The sequence below is a fragment of the Scyliorhinus torazame genome, chromosome 6 (assembly GCF_047496885.1).
Source record: "Scyliorhinus torazame isolate Kashiwa2021f chromosome 6, sScyTor2.1, whole genome shotgun sequence".
Lineage (NCBI taxonomy): Eukaryota > Metazoa > Chordata > Chondrichthyes > Carcharhiniformes > Scyliorhinidae > Scyliorhinus > Scyliorhinus torazame.
Window position 1 is genome coordinate 138,772,382 of NC_092712.1, and position 26,320 is coordinate 138,798,701.

At 48.4% G+C, this 26,320-nt stretch overlaps 1 protein-coding gene across 1 annotated transcript in view; it reads left to right on the top strand.

Annotated features, from left to right (window-relative positions):
- LOC140425039 (insulin-like growth factor-binding protein 4) overlaps positions 1–26,320 on the top strand; it is a 166,494-nt gene that overhangs the window by 125,786 nt on the left and 14,388 nt on the right. The window contains exon 3 of the mRNA XM_072508829.1: positions 22,888–23,016. Within this exon, the coding sequence (XP_072364930.1) occupies positions 22,888–23,016 (129 nt within the window). The remainder of the gene's footprint in view (positions 1–22,887; positions 23,017–26,320) is intronic.

The window sequence follows — 26,320 nt, forward strand, 5'->3', positions numbered from 1 at the left end:
TTATTTCATAATTTTACGGTGGGACTTTCAAAGCCTAGGCCATCCAGCCCACCCTAATTGAGCAACTTAAGTGACCAATTTATGGCCACATTAGGGCCATCTCCCACCCAGCTTCAATTTTCAAGTTGGTGGGTGGAATTCAGGGACAAGGGGGAAACCTGTTTAATGACTCCATTCATGCTTCAGGCAGTCAAGAGGGGAGGTCTCTATCAACAGCCTCCTTTCAATATCTGACGCCTTCTCACAAGGTATAATCCCTGCAAGTGCTCACTCTCCACCTCTGGCCTCTCCAACACCTCCAACCCTCCCATGTTCAGTCCACCGGGTTCCACCTCCTCTCCCTTACCCGAGATCCCAACTCCTGGATTCCCAGGACTGAGACATTGGAGACTTCTTGTCGTCTCAGCCCTGTCCATTCCAGCCACTAGTGCTGCTGTGACTAGAGGACAGCCAGCCAATCTGATTGACTAGAAGTTTAGAGGCAGCACTTCCTCCCAACTGAGGGGTTGAATGGCCTACTTTGGTTCTCTAAATCTTTCTGTATTTCCCTGTTTCTTCAGCGGCGCAGGATGTCAGCAAACTAATTTTCAAGTGATGATTTGCATTTTTGAGGTGCATTCCTCAGCCTCTTCCTGGGAATCTGCCCAAGGTGAGAATGGCCATGAGCTTCAGCCAGCGCTGAAGACTTGCTCAAGTGTAATATTTCTGGTAGCTTCTCTGGTCATATTTTAAAATTACTTTGAGAATGATTAAAAAAAAACACTTGGATAGCTAAACTAATGCAACCATTTTGTGATCAATCATCTCGTCTTCTCTTGATCCTTTACAATTGAGGTGGGCCCTCTGCCACCGAGAGCAATGTTGGCTGTCAAGGATAAACAAGTGTGTCTTGTGCACAGTGTTTTAAGTCAATAATGCCATAAATAGTTCAAATAACATGTTTCTATTGTTTGCATGAGATTGCAGTATGCTCACTACAAATGGGCACTACCTATTACTTCATCTGAGAAATCATCGAAGAAATCTAAGGGCAGCACGGTAGCACTGTGGATAGCACAATTGCTTCACAGCTCCAGGGTCCCAGGTTCAATTCCGGCTTGGGTCACTGTCTGTGCGGAGTCTGCACATCCTCCCCGTGTGTGCGTGGGTTTCCTCCGGGTGCTCCGGTTTCCTCCCACAGTTCAAAGATGTGCAGGTTAGGTGGATTGGCTATGATAAATTGCCCTTAGTGTCCAAAATTGCCCTTGGTGTTGGATGGGGTTACCGGGTTGTGGGGATGGGGTGGAGGTGTTGACCTTGGGTGGGGTGCTCTTTCCAAGAGCTGGTGCAGACTCGATGGGCTGAATGGCCTCCTTCTGCACTGTAAATTCTATGAAAATCACAGAAACCTGAGGATCCATGAATTGGGAATCGAAGATCCAGGACCCAAATATTGTTAATCTGATGTTCATTTGAAACAATGGACCATAACTTTGGCGCACCAGAGTATAATTGAGAATGACCCCAATGATTACACTGGGGAACTCACACCCCCACCATCGTCAAGATGTTCCCAGGTAGGAACCACATGGTAATTGTCCAGGAACAGCAAACGTCCAATCAACAATTGCCCGGCACTGGGAACCATCATAAAAAGAGATTTAAATTGTAAACGTTGGATGGTTCCGGCAGTCATACATCAGAAAATACCCAGAAAATGTTAGCAGAATTAACTGCTGGGTAATTAATGTACATGGACAGAGCAAACTCCCAAGGGACTCCACTCACATTCCCAAACTCCTCAGGACTCCCCCCACCCTTCAACTACCTCCCTACCCTCCCAATGGGACATGGCCCCCACAGAACCTTTCACCCCCACCCACAGGAACCAGCCCTCATTGAAACCTACAACATAATTAAAGGAATAAAATGTCACAACAGGCTCAGAGGACTGTAGGCTTCTCTCCATTTTGAGAGAGATCTGACTGGTGGTCATTTAACCTGAGGGTCACCACATCTCAGGCAAGGGGCAAGGTTGAGAGGATGGGACCTTCATGTATCACTTCAGCTGGTACGGGTAAAGAACAGGGTAGATGGAGGTAAAATGTTTCTCTTGGTTGTGGAGCCTAGAACCAGGGGAACAGTTTCAAAATAAGGGGGGATGCCACTTAGGATCAAGATGGGGAGAAATTTCTTGACACAGAGGACTGTGAATCCTTGGAATTCTCTACCCAGAAGGCTGTGGAAGATCAAGTCGTTGGGCTTGATTCTCAGCCCCGTGACGCCGGCAACGTGGATCGCGATCAGGCAGAGAATCGGGTGTCAGGCCGAAATCGGGGTTCATGCCAATGGGAGAATGCCAACGGATGCAAATGGCTCCTAATGACTCATTTGCATCCAATTAGAGGGCCCAGCACCAGAGTCTGTGGGCCCTTGTGATTCTTAGGTCCTCCAAGCCGGGAATCACGTAGGCGCGGATCATAGAACATAGAACATAGAACAATACAGCGCAGTACATGCCCTTCGGCCCACGATGTTGCACCGAAACAAAAGCCATCTAACCTACACTATGCCATTATCATCCATATGTTTATCCAATAAACTTTTAAATGCCCTCAATGTTGGCGAGTTCACTACTGTTGCAGGTAGGGCATTCCACGGCCTCACTACTCTTTGCGTAAAGAACCTACCTCTGACCTCTGTCCTATATCTATTACCCCTCAGTTTAACGCTATGTCCCCTCGTGCCAGCCATTTCCATCCGCGGGAGAAGGCTCTCACTGTCCACCCTATCTAACCCACTGATCATTTTGTATGCCTCTATTAAGTCTCCTCTTAATCTTCTTCTCTCCAACGAAAACAACCTCAAGTCCATCAGCCTTTCCTCATAAGATTTTCCCTCCATACCAGGCAACATCCTGGTAAATCTCCTCTGCACCCGCTCCAAAGCCTCCACGTCCTTCCTATAATGCGGTGACCAGAACTGTACACAATACTCCAAATGCGGCCTTACCAGAGTTCTGGATCACTACTGGTATTTACCAGCGTGGCCCTGACCCTAAAGAAGGTTGCCCCCAAACTGTATCCAAGGACCACCCTCCTCCCCTCAATGCATAACCTGCCCACCCCTTCCCTGCCAGAACCCCCCCCCCCCCGCACTACCCTCCCAGAAACCTCCTAAAAGGGAGACACCCCCAGAGACCCTTCTAAAATGGAAGACATCTCCGAGATCAGGAAGCCCCCCAGAGACCCCATGGATGGGGAGACCTCCTCCCTGAGACGCCCTAGAAAGGGAGCCAGCTCACAAGGACCCCCTAAAAAAAGTAACACCCCCAAAGAGACCCCTGAATAAAGGGCCCTCCCAAGAGACCCCACATGGTAGCACAGTGGTTAGCACTGTTTTTTCACAGCTCCAGGGTCCCTGGTTTAATTCCTGATTGGGTCACTGTCTGTGTGGAGCCTGCACGTTCTCCCCATGTCTGCATGGGTTTCGTCCGGATGCTCGGGTTTCCTCCCACAAGTCCAGAAAGATGTGCTTGTTTGGTGAATTGGTCATTCTGAATTCTCCCTCTGTGTACCCGAACAGGCGCCGGAGTGTGGCGACTAGGGAATTTTCACAGTAACTTCATTGCAGTGTTAAGGTAAGCCTATTTGTGACAATAATAAAGATTATTATAGCTAAAGCGATCCTCCACAGAGACCGCTGAACTGAAAGAATCCTCTACAGAGACCCCTGAACTAAAGGAAACCCCCACAGATCCCCAGAAAAGAGAGCTGTGTATGGAAGCTCGAGAGCAGTCCAGACAGGGACAGTGAAACAAATTCTGTTGTAATGTTCACCTGGATATACACCTGATGGTTCAGGCAGAGGAAGCGTGTCCATTCCTGGAAAGAGAAAAGCAGTGACCTCAGATCCTTCAGCTGCAAACCATTCTTTCAATTTCCCTCATGGTCTGTGATTGAAAACTTCCACAAATACAGTTGTCAGCCTTGCTTCATTCATCTCTCTTGAAGTTGGAGTGCTGTAACCACAATGTTTACAAACATCAACCACATCAAAAAGAGTTAGTGCATTCCAATTTCCCCCTTTCACGCTTGGCTAATTTTGAAGTGCAAAGCTGGAAATTGACAGCACTTAACTCTCTTTGAAGTGGTTGATGTTTGTAAACATTGTGGTTACAGCACTTCGAATTTAAGGGAGATGAATGAAGCAAAAGAGCGCAAATCAGTTCCAGTTCACCTTCTGCGGGAGACCATAGGGCGGGATTCTCCGCTGGGTGATGCGAAAATCGCGAAACGCGATTGAGCAGAGAATAGATCCTGATGCGGCTGGAGCTGATTTGACACTAAATCGTAATTCTCCGTCACCTCGACAGCAGTGTCAATGCGTTCTGGAACGCATATACAGTAAACATCATTTGCATGTTATTAGCAAGCCCGACCCGGTATCCTCCAGTGCCTCCGCGATTCCACGCCTCCGATGGGCCGAGTTCCCGATGGCACAGTTCACTTGTGCTTTTTAAAAGTGTCAGGGCCTATGAGGGAGAGAGAGAGGATATGGGCAGGTGCAACTGTGGGCTGCCGGACAGGACAGTGACTGGGCTGGCTAGGGCGGGGGTGGGGGGCCCTGCCAGGGCCAGGGGAGGAGGGAGGTGATGGGGCAACAGGCTGAATGGCTGGGGTGATCCCCCATGGGACTAGGGCGGTGTCAAGACATGGACAGCCATTGCCGCGGCCTGCAAGGCAGCCATCTTGTTGTACATTGTACTAACCACCCACCTTGGCCCCTGGTTCTGCAGAGTGACACCGGCTGTATGGGTGCCCCAAACCTCCTCATTCCCACACCCATCCCTTGCCCCCCACACCCGGCCGCCGGTCGCCACATGTCTGCGGCCCAACTAGGACAACGGCCACAGTAACCCCTACTGAGGCGCTGGGCAGGGGTCGCAGAGTATACCGTTGGCAAGGGCAGTGCCAACAGACAGTACTCCTGGCATTAGGGACAAGTGCCATGGCCAGAGGTCCCCCCAATACCGGGCACTGATGGGGCCAGGGGTGTGGAGATGTGGGGAGGGGACATGCGGGGGCAGAACCAGCAGTGGCAAATGGAGCCAGCATGTAGCCCGTGGGACCTGCTTGGTCATGGGGGGTCCATACCTTGCTAACAAGTTGGTAATTTACCCCCTGCAGACAATGGATATTGGAATTCAACTAGCAATGGTGGCCTTCCTGCTAGTCGCCACAGCCCTGGGGGCTGCCTTGCGGCTGCACATGTGGAGAAAGCTGCAGCAGCAGAGCGTGCTGCAGAGGAACAGGAGGCAGCCGCCCAGGCTTGAGAGCCGGCCACCCAACAGGCCGAGGAGGAGGAGGTGCGAAGGAGGCGCCACATGAGGTCTTCTGTGTACTGTCTCTGCCTGTCATTTGAGGACCTGCCAGACTCCGGCTGAGCAGGGAGACTTTGCGACATATCTGCCAGAACATGGCGCACCTGGCACCATGTGGTATGGGATAGGACACCCGCTCCTGGAAGCCACCAGAGTGACGGTCGCCCTGAACGTTTATGCCACGGGGTCCTTCCAGAATCTCACTGACCTCGGTGCACCTGTGCATCATGGAGGCCCTGTATGCCCAGGTGCCTCAGTGCATCCATTTCAATTTGGACCAAGCCCACGGTTCACCGCCATTGACGGGATGCCCTGGGTCCAGGGGTGATCGATGGGATGCACCTCTGAGCACCTGCAGATGACAGGCCGCTCTACACAAACCGAAAGGGGTTCCACTTGATGAACATGCAGCTGATATGTGATATCAGGTACCTGGACATCTCTAGAGGGGCCCTCCAGTATGATGCTAAGAGGGTCGCCCGCATCGTGGCGGCCTGCTGCATCATCCACAACATTGCGCAGCAGATGGGCGATGTGCTGGCGGAGGAGGAGGACTACCATGTCTCGTCCGACAATGGAGGTTGCGGGGGAGGGGGAGGATGGATTGGATATGCAGGTAAGGGAGGCCGCTTGATGTGAGTGCCAGGGCCAACACGCACGGGGCGTTCTGACCGCCTCCGCGTTCATCAACTGTGGGGAGTGGGGACTGGCCAGGAGTACAGACACAGCATCCCAGCCCCTCACACCTCCCCACTGCCCACTCCTGATAACCCCCTCACCGGCAATTCTCTCCATGATACATACCTGCCACACTACGGGGTGGGGGCACTGGGTTGGCAGTAACAACTGGTCTGGTCCATGGGATGGAGGATGATGACAACCCGCTCTGCGATGAGCTCTGGTGCTCCGCATTGTTTGGCGACGTCTGACTCCTGCCCACGGCAGCACTTTCCACCGTCCACCTGAGTGACCCCTGTATGCAAGCTTGCCATTCCATCCCACGGCCCCATTGTATCCCTGGGGTGGAGGTGGTGGCGATAGTCTTGGGGGAGAGCGGAGGGTGGGGAGCCCACGCCACTCCCCATGTCCAGCCATTCCCAACCCCACTCTGTGGCCAGCACAGATTTCCCTCCCCTCACACCCATCCGACAGAGCACCGAGGCAGGTTGTAACAATGTGAACAGGAGTCTAAAGTGACAGTTTGGATACAGATTTGTGCCCTAGGCCCTGTAATTAAACTACGCCCTGCACCTGTGCCAACTTACCTTGCATCTAACTTTCTAGCCTAATGGGCCTTAACGCTATGTCTTGGTGGATCCCCAGATGGTACAGCAGGAGAGGAAGCGGCCTGCTGTGATTCCCGCCCTGCGACTTGGGTTCCCGTGGGCGGGCGTCTTCTGGGACACCTGGGCCTCGATGGGCCTGGCTGCTGCTCCGAAATCCCAGGTGGCGTGGTGCCACCCTGTTCTGCCCGCTGCCCACCAGATGCACCAGGAATGGGAAGGAGGGAGTCTGAGATGCTGTGGTGTTCTGGCACCTCCCCTGTGGGAGTCACCAGTATGGGCCCCATTACCTCCTCCTCCCTCGGGGTGCCCTATGGCCCCCGGAATACTCCATGGGATGGGGGTGTGAGTGGAGCTATCCCCTGAGGCTCTCCCACCAGTTGGCACTGCCAGTCCTGGAGGCCCGCTCTGGTCTCAACCAGGGTCTGCATAATCGCGGCCATGGAGCACAGGGAGTAGACCTGGGGCTGCGCCACATCACCCATTGACTGTGCCACCAACATCTGGGTTTGTGTCACACCAGCCAGTGATTGGGCCATCTCCCTCTAGGATTGGGCCACCTCCTTCTGTGTCTGCTTCACGTCAGCCAGTGCCTGGACAATGCCGTCGACGTTCTCGCCTTGGCCTGCTCTGAAGCGCACTGCAATTTTGAAGTGGCTCTGGCACATGGTTGACTCCTCCCAGTGCACCTGCAGGTGCTGGATGCTCGCCGACAACCCCTCATGTAGTCCCTGGCTCTGCGACTGCACCTCCACCATCGATGGGACTGTCCGTTCCAGATGCCTGAAACCTGTTGGGATGTCAGCTAGTCCCTGGGGTCGGCATGCCTTCCGACTGTCCGACCCCTCTGCTGTTCCTACCTCCACCTGCTGTACCAGATAAGCTGTGTGGTGCGCACCAGATAGTGTCCCAGGAGCCTCTTCACTAAAGTGTCCAACCGAGATGAGTGTCTCTGCGATGGTGGAGGGTGTTGGAGACAGCTGTGAGGGAAAATCAGTGTCATCCTCAGACTCGAGCACTGGGGTGTCCTGCATCTCGGGTGGGAGGCTGGCATCTGACCTGCTCTCAGTGTCAGTGCTCAGCGCATGGGGGTGTGGAGGGGCTCCGGCTGTAGCACTGGCTGGGGGTGGAGGACACCAGATGGGCCCGCCCCATCTCCAGCAGGTCCTGCAAGACACAAGACAAGACGCATAATTGGACCGCGGGGCCGGGGGTGGGATGGGGGGGGGGGGGGATGGCAGTGAGGGTGGTTTGAGGGTGAGGGTGGTAGTGAGAGTGGTGTTGGGGGGGGGGTGGTTGACACCTGTGTCACGGGGAACTGTGACTCAGCAGGGTCTCACTTTCTCGCCCGCAGCCGGACTCCACCCTGGCAACTTCCCTTTCCTTCAGGCCGCCGACCCCGTCCACTGCTCTGCCATGGTGAGGTCCGGCGGTCCCCCTCCAGTTTTCTCCCGCTTCTGGCGGTTGTGGGCAGCCTTCTCCTGGGGTGGTGGAGGGGCAAACAGAGAACAACAGTGTTAGAAGTCTGACGCATGCAGCTCAGGGGTGGGTAACTGGAGGTCTCAGTTGCCAGGGCACCCGACCAAGGCGGTTGTAGGGTGGGGTTTATGCCGCCCTCCGAGTTGGGGGGGGGTGGGGTTATGGGCGTGTCGGATGGGGGTTAGTGCTGGAGTAACGGTGCTGCCTACTCACCCTGGCTGCTCTGAGGAGGTTGTGCACTTTTTTTCGGCACTGCTAGCCGGTCCAGACGTCCTTGCTCACGGCGCTCACCGCCTCTGCCACCTGTGCCCAGGCATGGTGAATGGTGGCAACTACCATCCTCCTTCCCGGATCGGGGTACAGGGTCATCCGCTTCTCCGTCACCATGTCCAGCAGGGTCTCCAGCTCGGCATCCGTGAATCATGGAGCCGCGCGTCTTGCTGCCATCTTGTTGGCTGGGATGGTGTTTGTGGGGAGTGAAGTGTGTGTATGTGGCTGCAGCTTGTCAGCCTCCTGAGTGTCAATTGCGGAACCGGCGAATCCTGCACTGTTTCATTGGAATTGATTGTATTCCACGTAGTACCGGTGCTAGCCCCTTAACAGTAGTTGAATCGGTCCAGGTGCGGTGCCAGTTTTGCTGTCGTGGAACTCCACAAATTCTGTGCCGGCATCAACAGAGAATCCCGTCCATAATCTCCCAAATGGCAAATCCTAGCCATTGTGTCTGTTTAAAGCAGTGATTGATAGACTTCTGATTAACAATAACATAAAAGGATACAGACAGTCATAGAATGTACAGTGCAGAAGGAGGCCACTCGTCCCATCGAGTCTGCACCGGCTCTTGGAAAGAGCACCCTACCCAAGGTCAACACCTCCACCCTATCCCCATAACCCAGTAACCCCACCCAACACTAAGGGCAATTTGGCATGGCCAATCCACATAACCTGCACATCATTGGACTGTGGGAGGAAACCGGAGCACCCGGAGGAAACCCACGCAGACACAGGGAAAACGTGCAGACTCCACACAGACAGTGGCCCAAGCCGGGAATCGAAACTGGGACCCTGGAGCTGTGAAGCAATTTTGCTAACCATCATGCTAACCTGCTGCCCCCGGGGGGGATTGTGGGTGTTAAAGACATTGAAGTGTTTGATCAGCCATGATTATATTACAGTGAGAAGTCTTACAACACCAGGTTAAAGTCCAACAGGTTTGTTTCAAATCACTAGCTTTCGGAGCACTCGTTATGTTTAACATGTTTGGAGTGCTCCGAAAGCTAGTGATTCGAAACAAACCTGTTGGACTTTAACCTGGTGTTGTAAGACTTCTTACTGTGCTCACCCCAGTCCAACGCCGGCATCTCCACATCATGATTATATGAAGTGGCGGTGCAGACGCAAAGGGCTGAATGGCCTACTCCTGTTCCAATGTTCCTCGTCCTGGGTTCCGAAAATATCCCATAGGTTCAGGCAGTATGGTCATTTTCAGCCTTTTATTTTCTCTTCTTTGTCAGTTGCTGTGTTGCCATTTTAAAAGCGTTGCCATTTTAAGAGCTGGAGCCAATTGCTTTTCGTTCGAGCTGTTTCTGCAGCTGTTGGCTTTCTCTGCTGTGGGTTTACCGCGCTTCCCAAATTTCGGTAGGCTCACCAGCAATAATGCTGCTCTGTGTTTTAACCTGGTTCAAAACTTCTGACGGGGTTTTGGGCGAATTAAGATGGTGTCTCTTTTTACTCGTAGGGAGTTTCGCTCTTTATGTTTTCCATAATTCGGGAGTCCCAGTGGGCTCATAGTCCAACATAGTCTCTTTTTTGACTGTAATTTATTTTTATTTGCTTTTTTGTTTTGTCTTTTTATTTTGAAACTTAAAACAACAGTGCTTCTGATTGTCTTTTTGTTTAAACCTTCCGAACAGCTGCAATTCTTTTTTTTTTACTTGTTCTGCAGTTTCTTTTTATCTTTAAACTCTGCAGGTTTCTTTTTGTTCCAAACTCCACAGGTCCATGGATTGAACTGCAGCCTTTTTCTGCTGTGCAGTACAATTCCAACATGCAGTTCAGATGAAATTAATGTTTCCTTTCTTTAGTTTCACTTTTTGAGTGGCGTTATCCTTGTCTGTCATCCTCATTGCCAATTTGCTATGTGCATGGTCCTGGATCAAGATCAATCAGTGCACCGGCAGACACAGGAGGTGATTAACATTGTAGCTATCGGGCGGGATTCTCCACGAACCGGCGGGGCGGGCCACTCCGGCGCTGAGAAGGGGCGTGAACCACTACGGCGTTGGGCCGCCCCGAAGGTGCGGAATCCTCCGCACCTTTAGGGGCTAGGCCGGCGCCGGCACGGAAGGGCTTGCCGCCACGCCAACCGGCGCTGAAGGGCCTCCACCGGTCGGCGCGAGTTGGCGCATGCGCGGGAGCGCCAGCGTGTGCTGGCATCATCCCAGCGCATGCGCAGGATGACGCCAGATCCCACGCACCCCCCCCCCCCCCCCCCCCCCGGGGACTCTGCAGGCCGCCCGTGGAGCCAGGTCCCTCCGATAAGGACCTGTTGTGATTTACGCCGGCGGGACTGGCCGAAAGCGGGCAGCCAACGGCCCCCGACCGGCGGTGAGCGATTCCCACCCCCGCCAAAACCCCGGCGCTGGAAAATTCGGCAGCCAGCGGGGTGGGATTCACGCCGCACCCCGTCGATTCTCCGACTCGCGGGGGGTCGGAGAATCCCGCCCATCCTTTATTGCTTCAGTAGTCGAACTAAAAGAAAACATGGATCCTGTGCTCCATAATGCACTGGCTTGCGAAGTATGGCAAGCCAGGCCAAACATATAAAAAATGTAACAAATTAGGCCTCATCTGGAGTACAACATCCAGTTCTGGGTACCATACTTGAGGAAGGAGGTGAAGGCATTGGTGAGAATACAGAGGAAATTCACAAGAGTTATTCCAGGGATAAAGAACTGTAGCTAGGAAGATGGATTGGAGAGGTTGGAACTGTTTTCCTTGGAGAAAAGAAGGCTGAGAGGAGACTTGATAGAGATATTAAAGATCCTGAGAGGTATGAACAATATAAATAGTGAGAAACTTTCCACGCAGGTGAGCATCAAGAAGTAGATGGCACTAGTTTCAAAAGAATTGACAAAAGGAGTAAAAGTGATGTGAGGGAAAGACTTTTCACCCAGAGGGTGATTGGAACCTGAAATGAATTTCCTGAGATGGTGGTAGAGGCAGATTTGATCGAGAATTCTAAAGGGAATTGGATTGTTATCTGAAATGGAAGAATGTACAAGGCTATGGGGATAAGACAGGGGAGTGGGGCGAGGTGGAATGCTCTTTCAGCGAACCAGTGCAAGCTCAACGGGCCGAATGGACTCCTTTTATAAGACCATAAAACATACGAGCAGAATTAGGCCACTCGGCCCATCGAGCCTGCTCCGCCATTCAATCATGGCTGATATTTTTCTCATCTCTATTCTCCTGCCTTCTCCCCATAACCCACGATCCCCTTATTAATCAAGAACCTATCTATCTCTGCCTTAAAGACGCTGAGTGAATTAGCCTCCACAGCCTTCTGCGGCAAAGAGTTCCACAGATTCACCACCCTCTGGCTGAAGAAATTCCTACTCATCTCTGTTTTAAAGGATCGTTCGTCACTTTAGTCTGAGATTGGGTCCTCTGCTTCTAGTTTTTCTCTACAAGTGGAAACATCCTCTCCACCTCCACTCTATTCAGGCCTCGCAGTATCCTGTAAGTTTTAATCAGATCCCCCCTCATTCTTCTAAGCTCCAACGAGTACAGACCCAGAGACCTGAACCGTTCCTCATACGACATCCTGATCCCTGTTCATTCCAGGGATCATTCTTGTGAACCTCCTCTGGATCCTTTCCAAGGCCAGCACATCCTTCCTTAGATACGGGGCCCAAAACTGCCCACAATACCCAAATGGTGTCTCACCAGGGCCTTGTATCGCCTCAGAAGTTCATCCTTGGTCTTGTATTCTAGCCCTCTCGACATGAATGCTAACATTGCGTTTGCCTTCCTAACTGCCGACTGAACCTGCACGTTAGCCTTAAAAGAATCATGAACAAGGATACCCAAGTCCCTTTGTGCTTCTGATTTCCTAAGCATCTTCCCATTTAGAAAATAGTCTATGTCTCCATTTCCCCTTCCAAAGTGCATAACCTCAAACTTTTCCACATTGTATTCCATATGCCACTTCTTTGCACACTTACCTAGCCTGTCCAAGTCCTTCTGAAGCCCGCCTGCTTCCTCAATACTACCTGCCCCTCTAGAGATCTTTGTATCATCTGCAAACTTAACAACCGTGCCTTCAGTTCCTTCCTCCAGATCATTAATGTATATTGTGAAAAGTTGTGGTCCCAGCACCCACCCCTGAGGTACACCACTAATCATCGGCTGCCATCCTGAAAAAGACCCCTTTATTCCCACTCTCTGCCTTCTGCCAGTCAGCCAATCCTCTATCCATGCCAGGATCTTGCCCTGAACACCATGGGCTCATAACTTATTTAACATTTTCCGATGCGGCACTTTGTCAAATGCCTTCTGGATATCTAAATAAATCACGTCCACTGGTAACTTCCTATTACTTCCTCAAAAAACACTAACAGATTTGTCAGACATGACCTCCCCTTGATGAAGCCGTGCTGATTCAGTCCTATTTTATCATGCACTTCCAAGTACTCCGCGATCTCATCTTTAATAATGGACTCTAAAATCTTACCAATGACCTAAGTCAAGCTAACCGGCCTATAATTTCTCGTCTTCTACCTCCCTCCCTCTCTTCTTAAACAATGGTGTTCCATTAGCCACTGTCCAGTCCTCTGGGACCCTTCCTGCCTCCAGTGATTCCTGAAAGATCATCACCAATGCCTCCACAATCTCCTCAGCTATCTCTTTTAGGACCCTGGGGTATAGTCCATCCAGTGCAGGTGATTTATCCACCTTCAGATCTTTCAGTTTCCCCAGAACCTTCTCCTGAGTAATGGTCACTGCACTCATCTCAGGCCCCTGGTTCTCTTGGCGCTCTGGCATCCCACTTGTGTCTTCCACCATGAAGACTGATGCAAAGTAACTATTCAGTTCATCTGCCATTTCTTTGTTTCCTATTGTTACTTCTCCAGCCACATTTTCCGTGATGCAATGTCTATCTTTGCCTCTCTCTTACCTTTTATAAATTGAAAAAAACTCTTCCTATCTTCCTTTATATTACTAGCTATCTTGCACTCATACTTCATCTTCTCCCCCCTTCTTGCTTTTTTAGTTGTTCCCTGCTCACTTTTAAAGGCCTCCCGAATAACCCCCAAAACCTCTGCCATTGCTGTTCCACTGTCTTCCCTGCTAGGCTCCTTTTCCAATCAACTCTGGCCAACTCCTCCCTCATGTCTTTGTAGTTACCCTTATTTAATTGTAATACAATTACATCTGATTGCACTTCTCCCTCTCAAACTGCAAGGTAAATCCTCTCAAACTGCAAGGTAAATTCTATCATATTGTGGTCACTGCTCCCGAATGGTTCCTTCACCTTGATTTGATTTGATTTATTTATTGTCACATGTACCGACGTACAGTGAAAAGTATTTTGCTGCGGCCGAGGAACGTACACAGTACGTACATAGTAGACACAAGAATAATCAACAGAGTACATTGACAAATGGTCCATCGACAAACAGTGATTGGTTACAGTGCAGAACAAGGGGCCAAACAAAGCAAATACATGAGCAAGAGCAGCATAGGGCATCATGAATAGTGTTCTTACAGCGAACAGATAGTCCAAGGGGGAGTCGTTGAGGAGTCTTGTAGCTGTGAGGAAGAAGCTGTTTCTATGTCTGGATGTGCGGGTCTTCAGACTTCTGTACCTTCTGCCTGATGGAAGGGCCTGGAAGAAGGAAAAGCCTGGGTGGGAGGGATCTCTGATAATGCTGTCTGCCTTCCTGAGGTAGCGGGAGGTGTATACAGAATCAATGTGGGGTTGGCAAGCTTGTGTGATGCGTTGGGCTGAGTTCACCACACTCTGCAGTTTCTAGCGATCTTGGACCGAGCAGTTGCCATACCAGGCTGTGATGCAGCTGGATAGGATGCTCTCTATGCACATCTGTAGAAGTTTGTGAGAGTCGATGCAGACATGCCAAATTTCTTTAGATTCCATAGGAAGTAGAGATGTTGGGCTTTCTTGACTGTTGCATCAACGTGAGTGGACCAGGACAGACTGTTGGTGATGGTGACCCCCAGTGACTTAAAGCTATCGACTATCTCCACTTTGGAGCCATTGATGCTGACGGGAGTGCGTGTCATGTTACGCTTGCTGAAGTCAATGATCAGATTAAGAGAGAGGTTGTTTTCGGTACACCATGCAACCAAGTAATTTATCTCCCTCCTGTAGTTTGATTCATCATTGTTTGAGATACGGCCCACCACAGTCATATCATCCGCAAACTTATAGATTGAGTTGGCGTTAAATCTTGCCACACAGTCATGTGTGTATAGGGAGTACAGTAGAGGACTGAGCACACATCCTTGCGGGGCTCCGGTGTTGAGGACTATTGTGGAGGAGGTGCTGTTGCCTATCCTGACAGATTGCGGTCTGTTGGTAAGGAAGTCGAGGATCCAGCTGCACAGGGAGGGGTAAAGTCCAAGATTGCGGAGTTTGGTTATTAGTTTTGTCGGGATAATGGCCTTGAAGGTGTCATGATATGCACTCATGCACATAATGAGATACAGACAGGCAGTGGCAGACACCCAGTACAGCCAATCAACACACAAGACTGAACACAACCAATCACCAGGCAGAACGCTAGAATGTGGTCTCCCACTATAAAACACACGAGGCATCAACACTCTGCCTCTTTCCACTGGTGACAACTGGAATGACAGTCAGGGTATATATATCAGTTAGCACCTTCTACACGTGGCTCAGAGCTAGTCTGATCTAGTTAGTTATAGTAAGCACGCTTAGATTAGTAGAGTGTCAAACCCACAGCGAACTGTGTGCACTGCTTAACAAGTTCAATAAAGCGTATTGAACCAACACCAAAGTTTGGAGTCTGCTTTCAAGTACAACTGCATCCAGTTGCAGTCCGTGTTACCCCAGGGTGATTAACACGACAGATGGCAGAGATGAAGTCGATGAACAGCAGTCTTACATAGGTGTCCTTGTCAAAATGTTTGAATGTTGATTGTAGAGCCAGGGAGATAGCATCTGCTGTGGACTGGTTGCGGTGATCGGCAAACTGCAATGGATCGAGACCGTCTGGGAGGCTGGCAGTCATCCGTTTCATGATTAGCCGCTCGAAGCATTTCAAGATAACAGACGTCAGGGCCACCAGTCGGTAGTCGTTGAGGCAGGCTACCTTGTTCTTCTTTGGTACTGGTATTATGGTGGTCTTCTTGAAGGAGGTGAGGCCCTCAGAGCGGTGGAGTGGTGTGGTGAAGATATCTGCGAATACACTCGCCAGCTGGTCTGCACAGGCTCTGAGTGCGCGCCCAGGGACTCCGTTGGGGCCTTAACTTCCCTAATCAAGCCTGCCTCATTACCGCAGCACGGTGGTGCAGTGGATTAGCACTGCGGCCTCATGGCACCGAGGTCCCAGGTTCGATCCCGGCTCTGGGTAACTGTCTGCACATTCTCCCCGTGTTTGCGTGGGTTTCATCCCCACAGCCCAAAAATGTACAAACTAGGTGGATTGGTCACGATAAATTGCCGTTTCATTGGAAAAAATGAATTGGGTACTCTAAATTTTAAAAAAGGTCTGCGCCATTACACGTCTCTAAATCCAGAATTGCTTGTTCCCTAGTAGGCTCTGTCGCAAGCTGCTCCAAAAAACCATTGCCTAGACATTCCACAAATTCCATTTCTTGGGATCCACGACCAACCTGATTTTCCCAGTCCACCTGCATATTGAAGTCCCCCATGATTATTGTAATATTGCCTTTTTTACATGCCTTTTCTATCTCCTGATTGATTTTCTGCCCTACTTCCTGAATACTGCTAGGGGGCCTGTACATAACTTCCACCAGGGTCTTTTTATCTTTGCGATTCCTCAACTTTACCCACAGAGCTTCTATGCCTTCTGGTCTTATATCGCTCCTTGCTAGCAATTTAACTTAATTCCTTACTAACAATGCAACCCCGCCCCCTTTGCCCATCTGCCTGTCCTTTTGATGGGACATATATCCTTGTATATTTAGATTCCAGCCCTGATCCCCTTGCAGCCATGTCTCTGTGATGCCCACAATATTGTACCGGCCAATTTCAATGTGCGCAACAAGCTCATTTACATTGTTCCATATACTGCGCGCATTTAGGTACAACACCCTCAATCCTGCATTGACCACCTCCCTTTTCACACTTGTCACGTTTTTTGCTCTGCCTGAGGGTGCTGCTGTTCTTTTATTTTGGTTCTCTATTTCCCCTTCAGTTATTACACCTTCTAAGCTCATATTCTGGTTCCCACCCCGCTGCCATACTAGTTTAAATCCTCCCGAGTGAATTTAGCAAACCTCCCAGCCAGGAGGTTTGCTAAATTCAATGCCGGATTGAGGGTGTTGTACCTAAATGCGCGCAGTACATGGAACAAGGTAAATGAGCTTGTTGCACTCTAAAGATTCTCTGATTCTTTGTGAGATGAGTGACGTTATGCACAGCCCCCAAGAAGATGAAATCAGCATTTACTGACCTCAGATTCATGGAAGAGTTGAAGCCCACTAGGACATATCGTCGTAAAACTGAACATTCTAAATTCTCGCTGGTGGAGAACTTAATTCCCTGCATTGTTTGCAGGCAGCTCGGCCCATGTTTATTCAACCTTCAAAGTCAGAAATCACAATTTATCCCGCAGTTGGGAAACAGATTTTTTTTGCCTCCTGGAAAGCGAAGTGCCTGCCACGATTCCTGCTGCTGGCAAGAGTGGAAAATTCTACCCTGAGAGCTGAGTAGGCACTTAATAGTGCAAAATTGAAAGAAAGAAAGCAGAATAAGAGGAAGAAAGAATAAGACAGAGAGAAAGAAGAAAAAGTCTTCAATTAATGATTTCTTTAAAATTATATAATCTGATCTCTGCTAGTTAGATTAACAATGGAAGCATGGAATTTATAAAATTCACCTGAACAAATACTCTTTGTGCAATGTCTTCCTTGACCACATGGAGGCATCATCGCATTCTTCATCAAATCTAAAGGTTTGTAACTTATAAGATGAGAAATCCTTGATACCTCATTCGTATTTTATTACTTCTGAAATAAATGCAGCGATTTTTAAAAGAGAAGAGACTGATGCTTTCTTATTTTTTTGAACAGCTTGTCTTTTCCTTTCAGTGAAATATTTAGTAGAGGAGTTCAAGTGTGAAGAGCAGGAGACAGTCAACTCGCCTCGCTCCACTGACATCAGGCAAAAAGAATCACATTTTACCACATTGTTTTCTCTAATCTGTAGTCATTGTTGAACTCTTGGCATCATAATAAACTGAAAAGCGCAGCTTCTGATCCATTCTGAAACAAATGGCACTGAATTAAATACCCACCAATGCACACAACCTGTGGTCTTTTTGCACTTCATCAAATGTCTATTTGCTGGAGCCTGTAGGAGGCACCTTTGATTCGGAAATTTTCTATTAAATAGATGGCTATTAAGACCCATTATTGTTATTCAAACTGTTAAAACTTGCACTGCAGTAGATCTGCCGATCTGATGAATTAGACATTGTTTCATTTCTGGCATGTAGTTTTGAATACTGTCCAGTCTGATAGTTTAATGTTTGAAAATCCCTTTCGTCTGTCTGTTGGCTGAATACGTGTTTTGGGGGCATTTATAATGCACATCCTAATAGGTATATTCTACAAGCGGGTAGAAAATAGTTAAAAACTAGTGTCCTCACTTAGACGGGTCAGAAGGTTTGGTGTCACAAGTGGAAAATGTCACAATGATACAATATTCATTCTGAGGAAGGATTCAATGGAAGAATACATGAGCTACAGTCTGTATCTAACCATACTTTAGTTTAGTTTGGAATGCTTGATCCAGGTCCCCTGAATTCAAAAATATCTCAATAATTACCTTACTCCCACCACCACTGAAACCTTCAAATTATAGCTACGCCTAAGACTCATCGCTAACCAATTCTCCATGTCCTCCTTACATAGACTACGTGGGGTATATGTTCAACTTGTCATCAAGATCTATAACTGGCATTGCCAGCACACAGTTATGAAAATCTTCCAGTTTTTATAACAAACAGCCGATCCGTATTGCCAGCTTTACACCAGGCAGCAAATTCAAACTCTTTCCACAGCAGCCAAAATGTTGCCATATGTATCGTGTCTTACAAGAAGAAACTTATTCTGCACAAACATCTTTCACTTTGATTAAAAAAAGTTCACAGCTGAAAAATGTGGTGGGAAAGTCACCACTTGCAAGTTCCTCTCCAAGCCACACGTCAACCTGACATGAGCTAATTGCCATTCTTTTCAGTATTTCATAATGAAATTCTTTCTATATATATATACTTTATATACATGTAAAGTATCAAATAATATTCATTCCTAATTTAATTTTTTTAATGTTTTCCAATTTGCTTGTTTATCCGCCCACAAACATTATTCATAAGAGGTTAAGAAGATCATTTACTCTCAGCTCTCAGGCCTTGTCATGGATATTCTTAGTTACTTACTGTGAGGTCCAGGATGGTGGTCTGAGGTAACTTGTTGTGGTTGAGTATCTGATTGCCACTCAGTGCCTCTTGAATGACCAAGGCAAGACTGGGAGGAAGGTTTGAAAGCGGAGTTCCCCAGGGTCGATGTTAGGCTCCTTGGTCTTCCTGATATATATTAATGTCTATTATGAAAGCCAACTTTCCCTCTCATCAAGAGCAGAGGCCAGGAACTCAAAGTCCTGATAAGCTCAGGGTTTCCGTGCATGTGCAGATTGGGAGCGGGTTATGCATGGGCAATTGAGCATTTCAAGTTCTTTGGACAGAGGAACCACAAACCCTGACAGGACATGAGTTTTGGCACATCCATAGTGTGTAGCAGTTTCTCTGGGTCTGCATGCTCACTTCCAGGTATCTCCTTGAACTGCCAAAAAGCTCTGCCATCTTGACATCAGTGCTTAAAAGGTAAAATAGTACAAAAACCTTGGTCATGTGACCTGGGTAGAGCACCATTGCAGAGAAGAATCCCAGGTAGTGGACAAGGAGGGGGAGGCAGGGAAAGGGGTCATGGAAAATGAGATTAAATGAAAATCGCTTATTGTCACAAGTAGGCTTCAAATAAAGTTATTGTGAAAAGCCCCTAGTCGCCTGTTCAGGGAGGCCGGTACGGGAAAGGTCCAAAATAAGAGAAAAAAGAGTGGAGAAAGGGCTGCGGTTGGTAGACTTTAAGTGATGAGGATTCAGGGAAGCACTTTGACCAAAGAGGGTTCAGGAGAAGCCCTGAAGATCTAAGAAGGCTGCCAAAGGCATTTGAATCCATGCTGCGGGCCATTGGAGCAATGCTAACCCTTTGGAACAGTAGTATCTTGTTTGGCATTGCCAAAGAGCTGACGTTGTGCTTGCAAGTTGATGTTTGAGTGCATACTCGGCAATCCAGGGGATCAGGATCTCAGGAGATGACATCATTGGAGCCGTCCGAATTGGATTGACATTTGGAGAGAATTCCAAGGTTAGAACTTTCAACGTAAAGACTGTAATCCCTTGTTAAAGGGGTAGGATTCCAATGAGTGTTAGATCAGCCATGATCTTATTAGTTGGTGGAGCCGGCTCAAACGTCTGAATGGCCTACTCCTATTCCTTATTCTTATGGCTTTATGAGATTGGTTGACTCACAGTGCTACAGTTGTCTTTCTGACCTTGCATAGTAAAGATTATTTTTGTTTGTTCAAAGTCTGTGGAATCTTGTGGCTTTATTCGCTTGAGACATGTCTACAATCTCAAAGTTTGTCTACTTTAAACAAAAGGTTATTGGTCCCTCACTGGATCATGCCAAACATTTGGAGGTCTGGCGCAGGATCATTACATATCTTAGGCAATTTACTGTGTAGGGCGCAATTTCAAAATTTGTAAACAACACAAAACTTGGAACTACTGTGAACTGTGAGGGGGATAGTGTTAAACCTTGTGGCATTTTAAACGTAGAGGCTTGCAAACTTAGTGGAGGTGGTCATATTGTCACTGGACTAGTACACCAGAGACCCAGAGTAATGCTGGGTCCCCCAGGTTCAAATCTTGCCACTGCAGATAGTGAAATTTGAATTCAATACAAATCTGAAATTTTAAAAGTCTAATGATGATCATGAAGCCATTGTCGATTGTCGTAAAAAACCTATCTGGTTCACTAATGTCCTTGAGGGAAGGCAATCTGCCGTCCATACCTGGTCTGGCTTGCATGTGATTCCAGACCCACAGCAATGTGGTTGACTCTTAACTGCTCCTTCAAGGGCAATTAGGGATGGGCAATAAATACTGGCAAAGCCTGCAATATCCACATCCCATAAACAAATACAAAAAAGGTACAAACAAACAAGAGCTATATTGGAAAGGTGTTTACTCAACAGGCTGTAAAGATCGGGTGGCACCGTAGCACAGTGGTCAGCACAGTTGCTTCACAGCTCCAGGGTCCCAGGTTTGATTCCCGGCTTGGGTCACTGTCTGTGCGGACTCTGCACGTTCTCCCCGAGTCTGCATGGGTTTCCTCCGGGTGCTTCGGTTTCTTCCCACAGTCCAAAGATATGCAGGTTAGGTGGATTGGCCATCCTAAATTGCCCTTAGTGTTCAAAACGATTAGGTGGGATTACTGGGCTATGGGGATAGGGTGGAGGTGTGGACTTGGGTGGGGTGCTCTTTCCAAGGGCCAGTGCAGAACCGATGGGTCGAATGGCCTCCTTCTGCACTGTAAATTCTATGATAATCTACGATGATAGACTGCTCATTTGCCCAAGCAAACGGCCAATGACATCATCAAAACATCACGTGACTGGACTTAAAGTGAACTTGTTCCAACTAGTAACAAACATGAATATACAACAAACTTTAAAATGACAAGGACAGATTTGTGGAGTGGGCGGAAAAGTAACAATGAAACACATACACACCGGGCACCCTGGCCCAATCGAATACACACAAAAATTGCCACCTTGGCAGTGCCCACCTGGCAGTGCCCATGCCAGCCTGCAATGCCTGGCTGTCCCCCAGGTGGCACTGCCATGGTGCCAAGGTGGCACTGCCAGGGTGCTCAGGTAGCACCAGCAATGCCTGGGCACCACCCTTCCCAAAGGGCATGAGGCTGTACCCTCCAATTCCCAGGGAGCCCCCATGAGTGCGATCCATTTGTGGGGACTAGTACTCAACAGTGCTCACCCAAGGTCTTTGATGCAGCACGGTAGCACAGTGGGTAGCACAATTGCTTCACAGCTCCATGGTCCCAGGTTCGATTCTTGGATTGGGCACTGTCTGTGCGGAGTCTGCACGTTCTTCCCGTGTGTGCGTGGGTTTCCTCCGGGTGCTCCGGTTTCCTCCCACAGTCCAAAGATGTGCAGGTTAGGTGGATTGGCCATGATAAATTGCCCTTAGTGTCCAAAATTGCCCTTATATTAGGTGGGGTTACTGGGTTATGGGGATAGGGTGGAGGTGTGGGATGGGTAGGGTTCTCTTTCGAAGAGCCGGCACAGACTCGATGGGCCAAATGGCCTCCTTCTTCACTATGATTCTATGATTCTATGATGTGAAGTGGATGAATCCCAAAGCCTCAGGTGCCTCAGGAATCTGCACATTTGAGTCAGAATGTCTCGCTCTAATATGCAAATTTGCCAAAAAGTGATTGTGGGTGGGATTTACATTGCAACGTCTTGCGAGATCACGTTGGATCTCCCGAGACATTGCGAGCCGGTAGATCCCCAGAGCAGGATCTCCTCTCTTTTATCGACCTTGCTGTTCCACAGCGATTTTCCAGCGCAGCGTAGCCATTGCACCGCGCCCAATATAAACTAATGAGTGCAGTTTCAGAGAGTGTGCAAGCGCAGGGTGAACAGGAGTACATGTGCCCAAATCATTGAAGGTGGCAGAACAGCTGAATGTTTTTTAAAGCTTACAAATCCTGGGCTTTATATAGTGAGGCATAGAGAACAAAACAAGGAACTTAGGATACATCTGTAGAAAACACTGATTTGACCTCAACTGGAGTATTGTGTTCAATTCTGGCCACCGCCTTATAGGATGGATGTGAAGGCATTAAAGAGAGTCTGGAAATAATTCATAACAATGGTTTCAGTTCTGAGGAACTTCAGTTATACAGGTGGATTGTAGAAGCTGGGGCTGTTACCACTTGGGAAAGAGAACTTTGATAGAGGGGTCTGTACAGATTAAAGGGAGAGATATTGTGCGATTGGTGGAAGGACCAAGAAGAAAAGGGCACAGATATAAGTGGCGGAATTCTCCAGTCTCCCAGATGCATGTTTCTCAGCAGCAAGAAGCGGCGCACCGTTCACTGGCAATGGGATTCTCGGCTCCCGCCGCTGTCAATGGAAATTCCCACTGAAGTCACCCCATGCTGCCGGGGAACCCAAGGGTAGGGGAGCACGGTCTGCAGGACCAAAGAATCTCGCTGCCAGTGAACTGCTGGAGAATTCCAGTCCATGTTTCAATTGGGAAGATTTAATGAGGTTGAATAATTACATTTGTGTTTTATCATATACTTCCTGGGGCTTAATGTCTGTCAGATTAAAAGAAAACCTTTTCATGTCATGACCATTTTGATTTCACACAGGGTCCATGCCAGGAGGAAATGCAACGAGCTATTGACAGGATTATTGTGATTCAACAGCACACTAATGAAGAGCTCTACAGGTTTCATATCCCAAACTGTGATAAGAGAGGATTCTATAACCTGAAACAGGTATGTGGATGTTTTGCTGTTAAAATGATAGTGAGGGATATTGAGATCTAAACAGAAGTGCCGGTCATTCAGCCCTAAATTAGATCATGTTTGTTTTGTTGTGTGGTATGCATTTAGAGAGTTTTGGGGACTGTCTACACTCCCAAACGAATGTCACTCACGACAGTAGTCTCTTTAACCAGAAATGTTTATTTACAGCAAATATTTACACATTTGAACCTCCACAAGAGAATCATAGAATCATAGAACTTACAGTACAGAAGGAGGCCATTCGGCCCATCGAGTCTGCACCAGCCCTTGGAAAGAGCACCCCATTTAAACCCAAGCCTCCACTCCGTCCCCGTAACTCCTCCTAACTTTTGTTTGGACACTAAGCGCAATTTAGCATGGCCAATCCATCTAACCTACACATTTTTGGACTGCGGGAGGAAACCGGAGGACCCGGAGGAAACCCACGCAGACACGGGGAGAATGTGCAGACTCCACACAGACAGTGACCCAAGCCGGGAATCAAACCTGGGATCCTGGAGCTGAGAAGCAACTGTGCTAACCACTGTGCTACCATGCTGCCCGGTTAGAGGTTTTTAAGCTCCGTTTGTTTCAAGATCTACACTCTTTAACAAACATTAAATCCTCTCTTGACTGTGAGGGATCTAATAATGCTTCATCTGGAACCCTGACAAAAATTGTGTTGCAAATCAGCTCATGTTTTAAAATTCCATAAATGCAGCCTTTGGGGGAATTGCCTGGCCTTTGCTTTCTTCCATTAAATTTAGCCCTCTCAATAATTAAATTCCGATACACCCTGAAACAATAGTCGAGGGCTTGCAGGACTTCATTAGAAGCTGAACTCTCATCATCTCACTGCCTTTTTAATCACATCATTGGCCATGGATCCTACAACATAAAGCAGAGTACTGACTGACCTTTCCAAAAACATAAGGGCATAGGAATTAGGAGCTGGAGTCGGCAATTCAGCCTCTGGAGCCTCCTCCGCCATTCAATACGATCACGGCTAATCTCATCTCGGCCTCATCTCCATCTTCTAGCCCGCTCCCTATAACCCTTCATCCTGCTACACATCAAAACCTATCTATCCCCTCCTTAAATTTGTTTAGTGCTCCGGAGTCCACTGCACTCTGAGGTAGAGAATTCCACAGGTTCACAACCCTAGAGTGAAGTAATTCCTCCTCATTTCTGTATTAAATCTGCCACCCCTTAGCCTAAAACTATTCCATCTCATTCTAGAAGTCCAACAAAGAGAAACATCCGCTCTACATCTACCCTGTTAAACCCCTTTAGCATCTTTTATACCTCAATTAGATTTCTTCTCAGTCTTCTAAACACCAGGGAATATAGGCCTAAATTTCCCAATCTCTCTTCATAAGACAAGTCCTCATCCCTGGAATCAATCTAGTCAATCTTCTCTGAACTGCCGCAAATGCAATTACATCCTTCGTCAAGTCAAGGGACCAAATTGTATGCAGATGCGGTGTCACCAATGCCCTACACTATTGCAACAGCTGTGCCCTACTTTTATATTCTATTCCATTCACAATGAATGCCAAAATTCCATTTGCCTTCCGTATTACAATAATAAGAATAATCTTTATTTACACAAGTAGGCATACATTAACACTGCAATTAAGTTACTGTGAAAAGCCCCTAGTTGCCACATTCCGGCGCCTGTTCGGGTACACAGAGGGAGCATTCAGAATGTCCAAATTACCTAACAGCATGTCTTTCGGGACTTGTGGGAGGAAACCAGAGCACCCGGAGGAAACCTATGCAGACACAGGGAGAACATGCAGACTCCACACAGGCAGTGACCCAAGTTGGGAATCGAACCTGGGACCATGACGTTGTGAAGCAACAGTGCTAACCACTGTGTCATCGTGCTGCACCTGCATACTAACTTTCTGTGATTCTCTCTCATCCCTCTGCACCGAAGCAATTTTTCACGTATTGTTTTATGTAATCCTGAAACTGTTCTGCATCGAGTGAGCTTTTTGCTCCAGTTGTCCCAGTTGTGAGCCTGTTGTAGACCTTCTGCACTCTAAAATGGTGCAGAAACTCTGGGAGTGGTAGGGTGGATTGTATGCTTCTGTTGAGCCCTGGAATTGTCCCTGCTTCTCTGCTGCTGCTGCTTGCTGCTTTAGGCTTGTGCTCACTGCTGTTCAGTCTCTGGATTTGAGTTATAAAAAACAAAGAACAAAGAAATGTACAGCACAGGAACAGGCCCTTCGGCCCTCCAAGCCCGTGCCGACCATGCTGCCCGACTAAACTACAATCTTCTACACTTCCTGGGTCCGTATCCTTCTATTCCCATCCTATTCATATATTTGTCAAGGTGCCCCCTAAATGTCCCTATCGTCCCTGCTTCCACTACCTCCTCCGGTAGCGAGTTCCAGGCACCCACTACCCTCTGTGTAAAAAACTTGCCTCGTACATCTACTCTAAACCTTGCCCCTCTCACCTTAAACCTATGCCCCCTAGTAATTGACCCCTCTACCCTGGGGAAAAGCCTCTGACTATCCACTCTGTCATTGCCCCTCATAATTTTGTATACCTCTATCAGGTCTCCCCTCAACCTCCTTCATTCCAGTGAGAACAAACCGAGTTTATTCAATCGCTCCTCATAGCTAATGCCCTCCATACCAGGCAACATTCTGGTAAATCTCTTCTGCACCCTCTCTAAAGCCTCCACATCCTTCTGGTAGTGTGGCGACCAGAATTGAACACTATACTCCAAGTGTGGCCTAACTAAGGTTCTATACAGCTGCAACATGACTTGCCAATTCTTATACTCAATGCCCCGGCCAATGAAGGCAAGCATGCCGTATGCCTTCTTGACTACCTTCTCCACCTGTGTTGCCCCTTTCAATGACCTGTGGACCTGTACTCCTAGATCTCTTTGACTTTCAATACTCTTGAGGGTTCTAACATTCACTGTATATTCCCTACCTGCATTAGACCTTCCAAAATGCATTACCTCACATTTGTCCAGATTAAACTCCATCTGCCATCTCTCCGCCCAAGTCTCCAGACAATCTAAATCCTGCTGTATCCTCCGACAGTCCTCATCGCTATCCGCAATTCCACCAACCTTTGTGTCGTCTGCAAACTTACTAATCAGACCAGTTACATTTTCCTCCAAATCATTTATATATACTACAAAGAGCAAAGGTCCCAGCACTGATCCCTGTGGAACACCACTGGTCACAGCCCTCCAATTAGAAAAGCATCCCTCCATTGCTACTCTCTGCCTTCTATGGCCTAGCCAGTTCTGTATCCACCTTGCCAG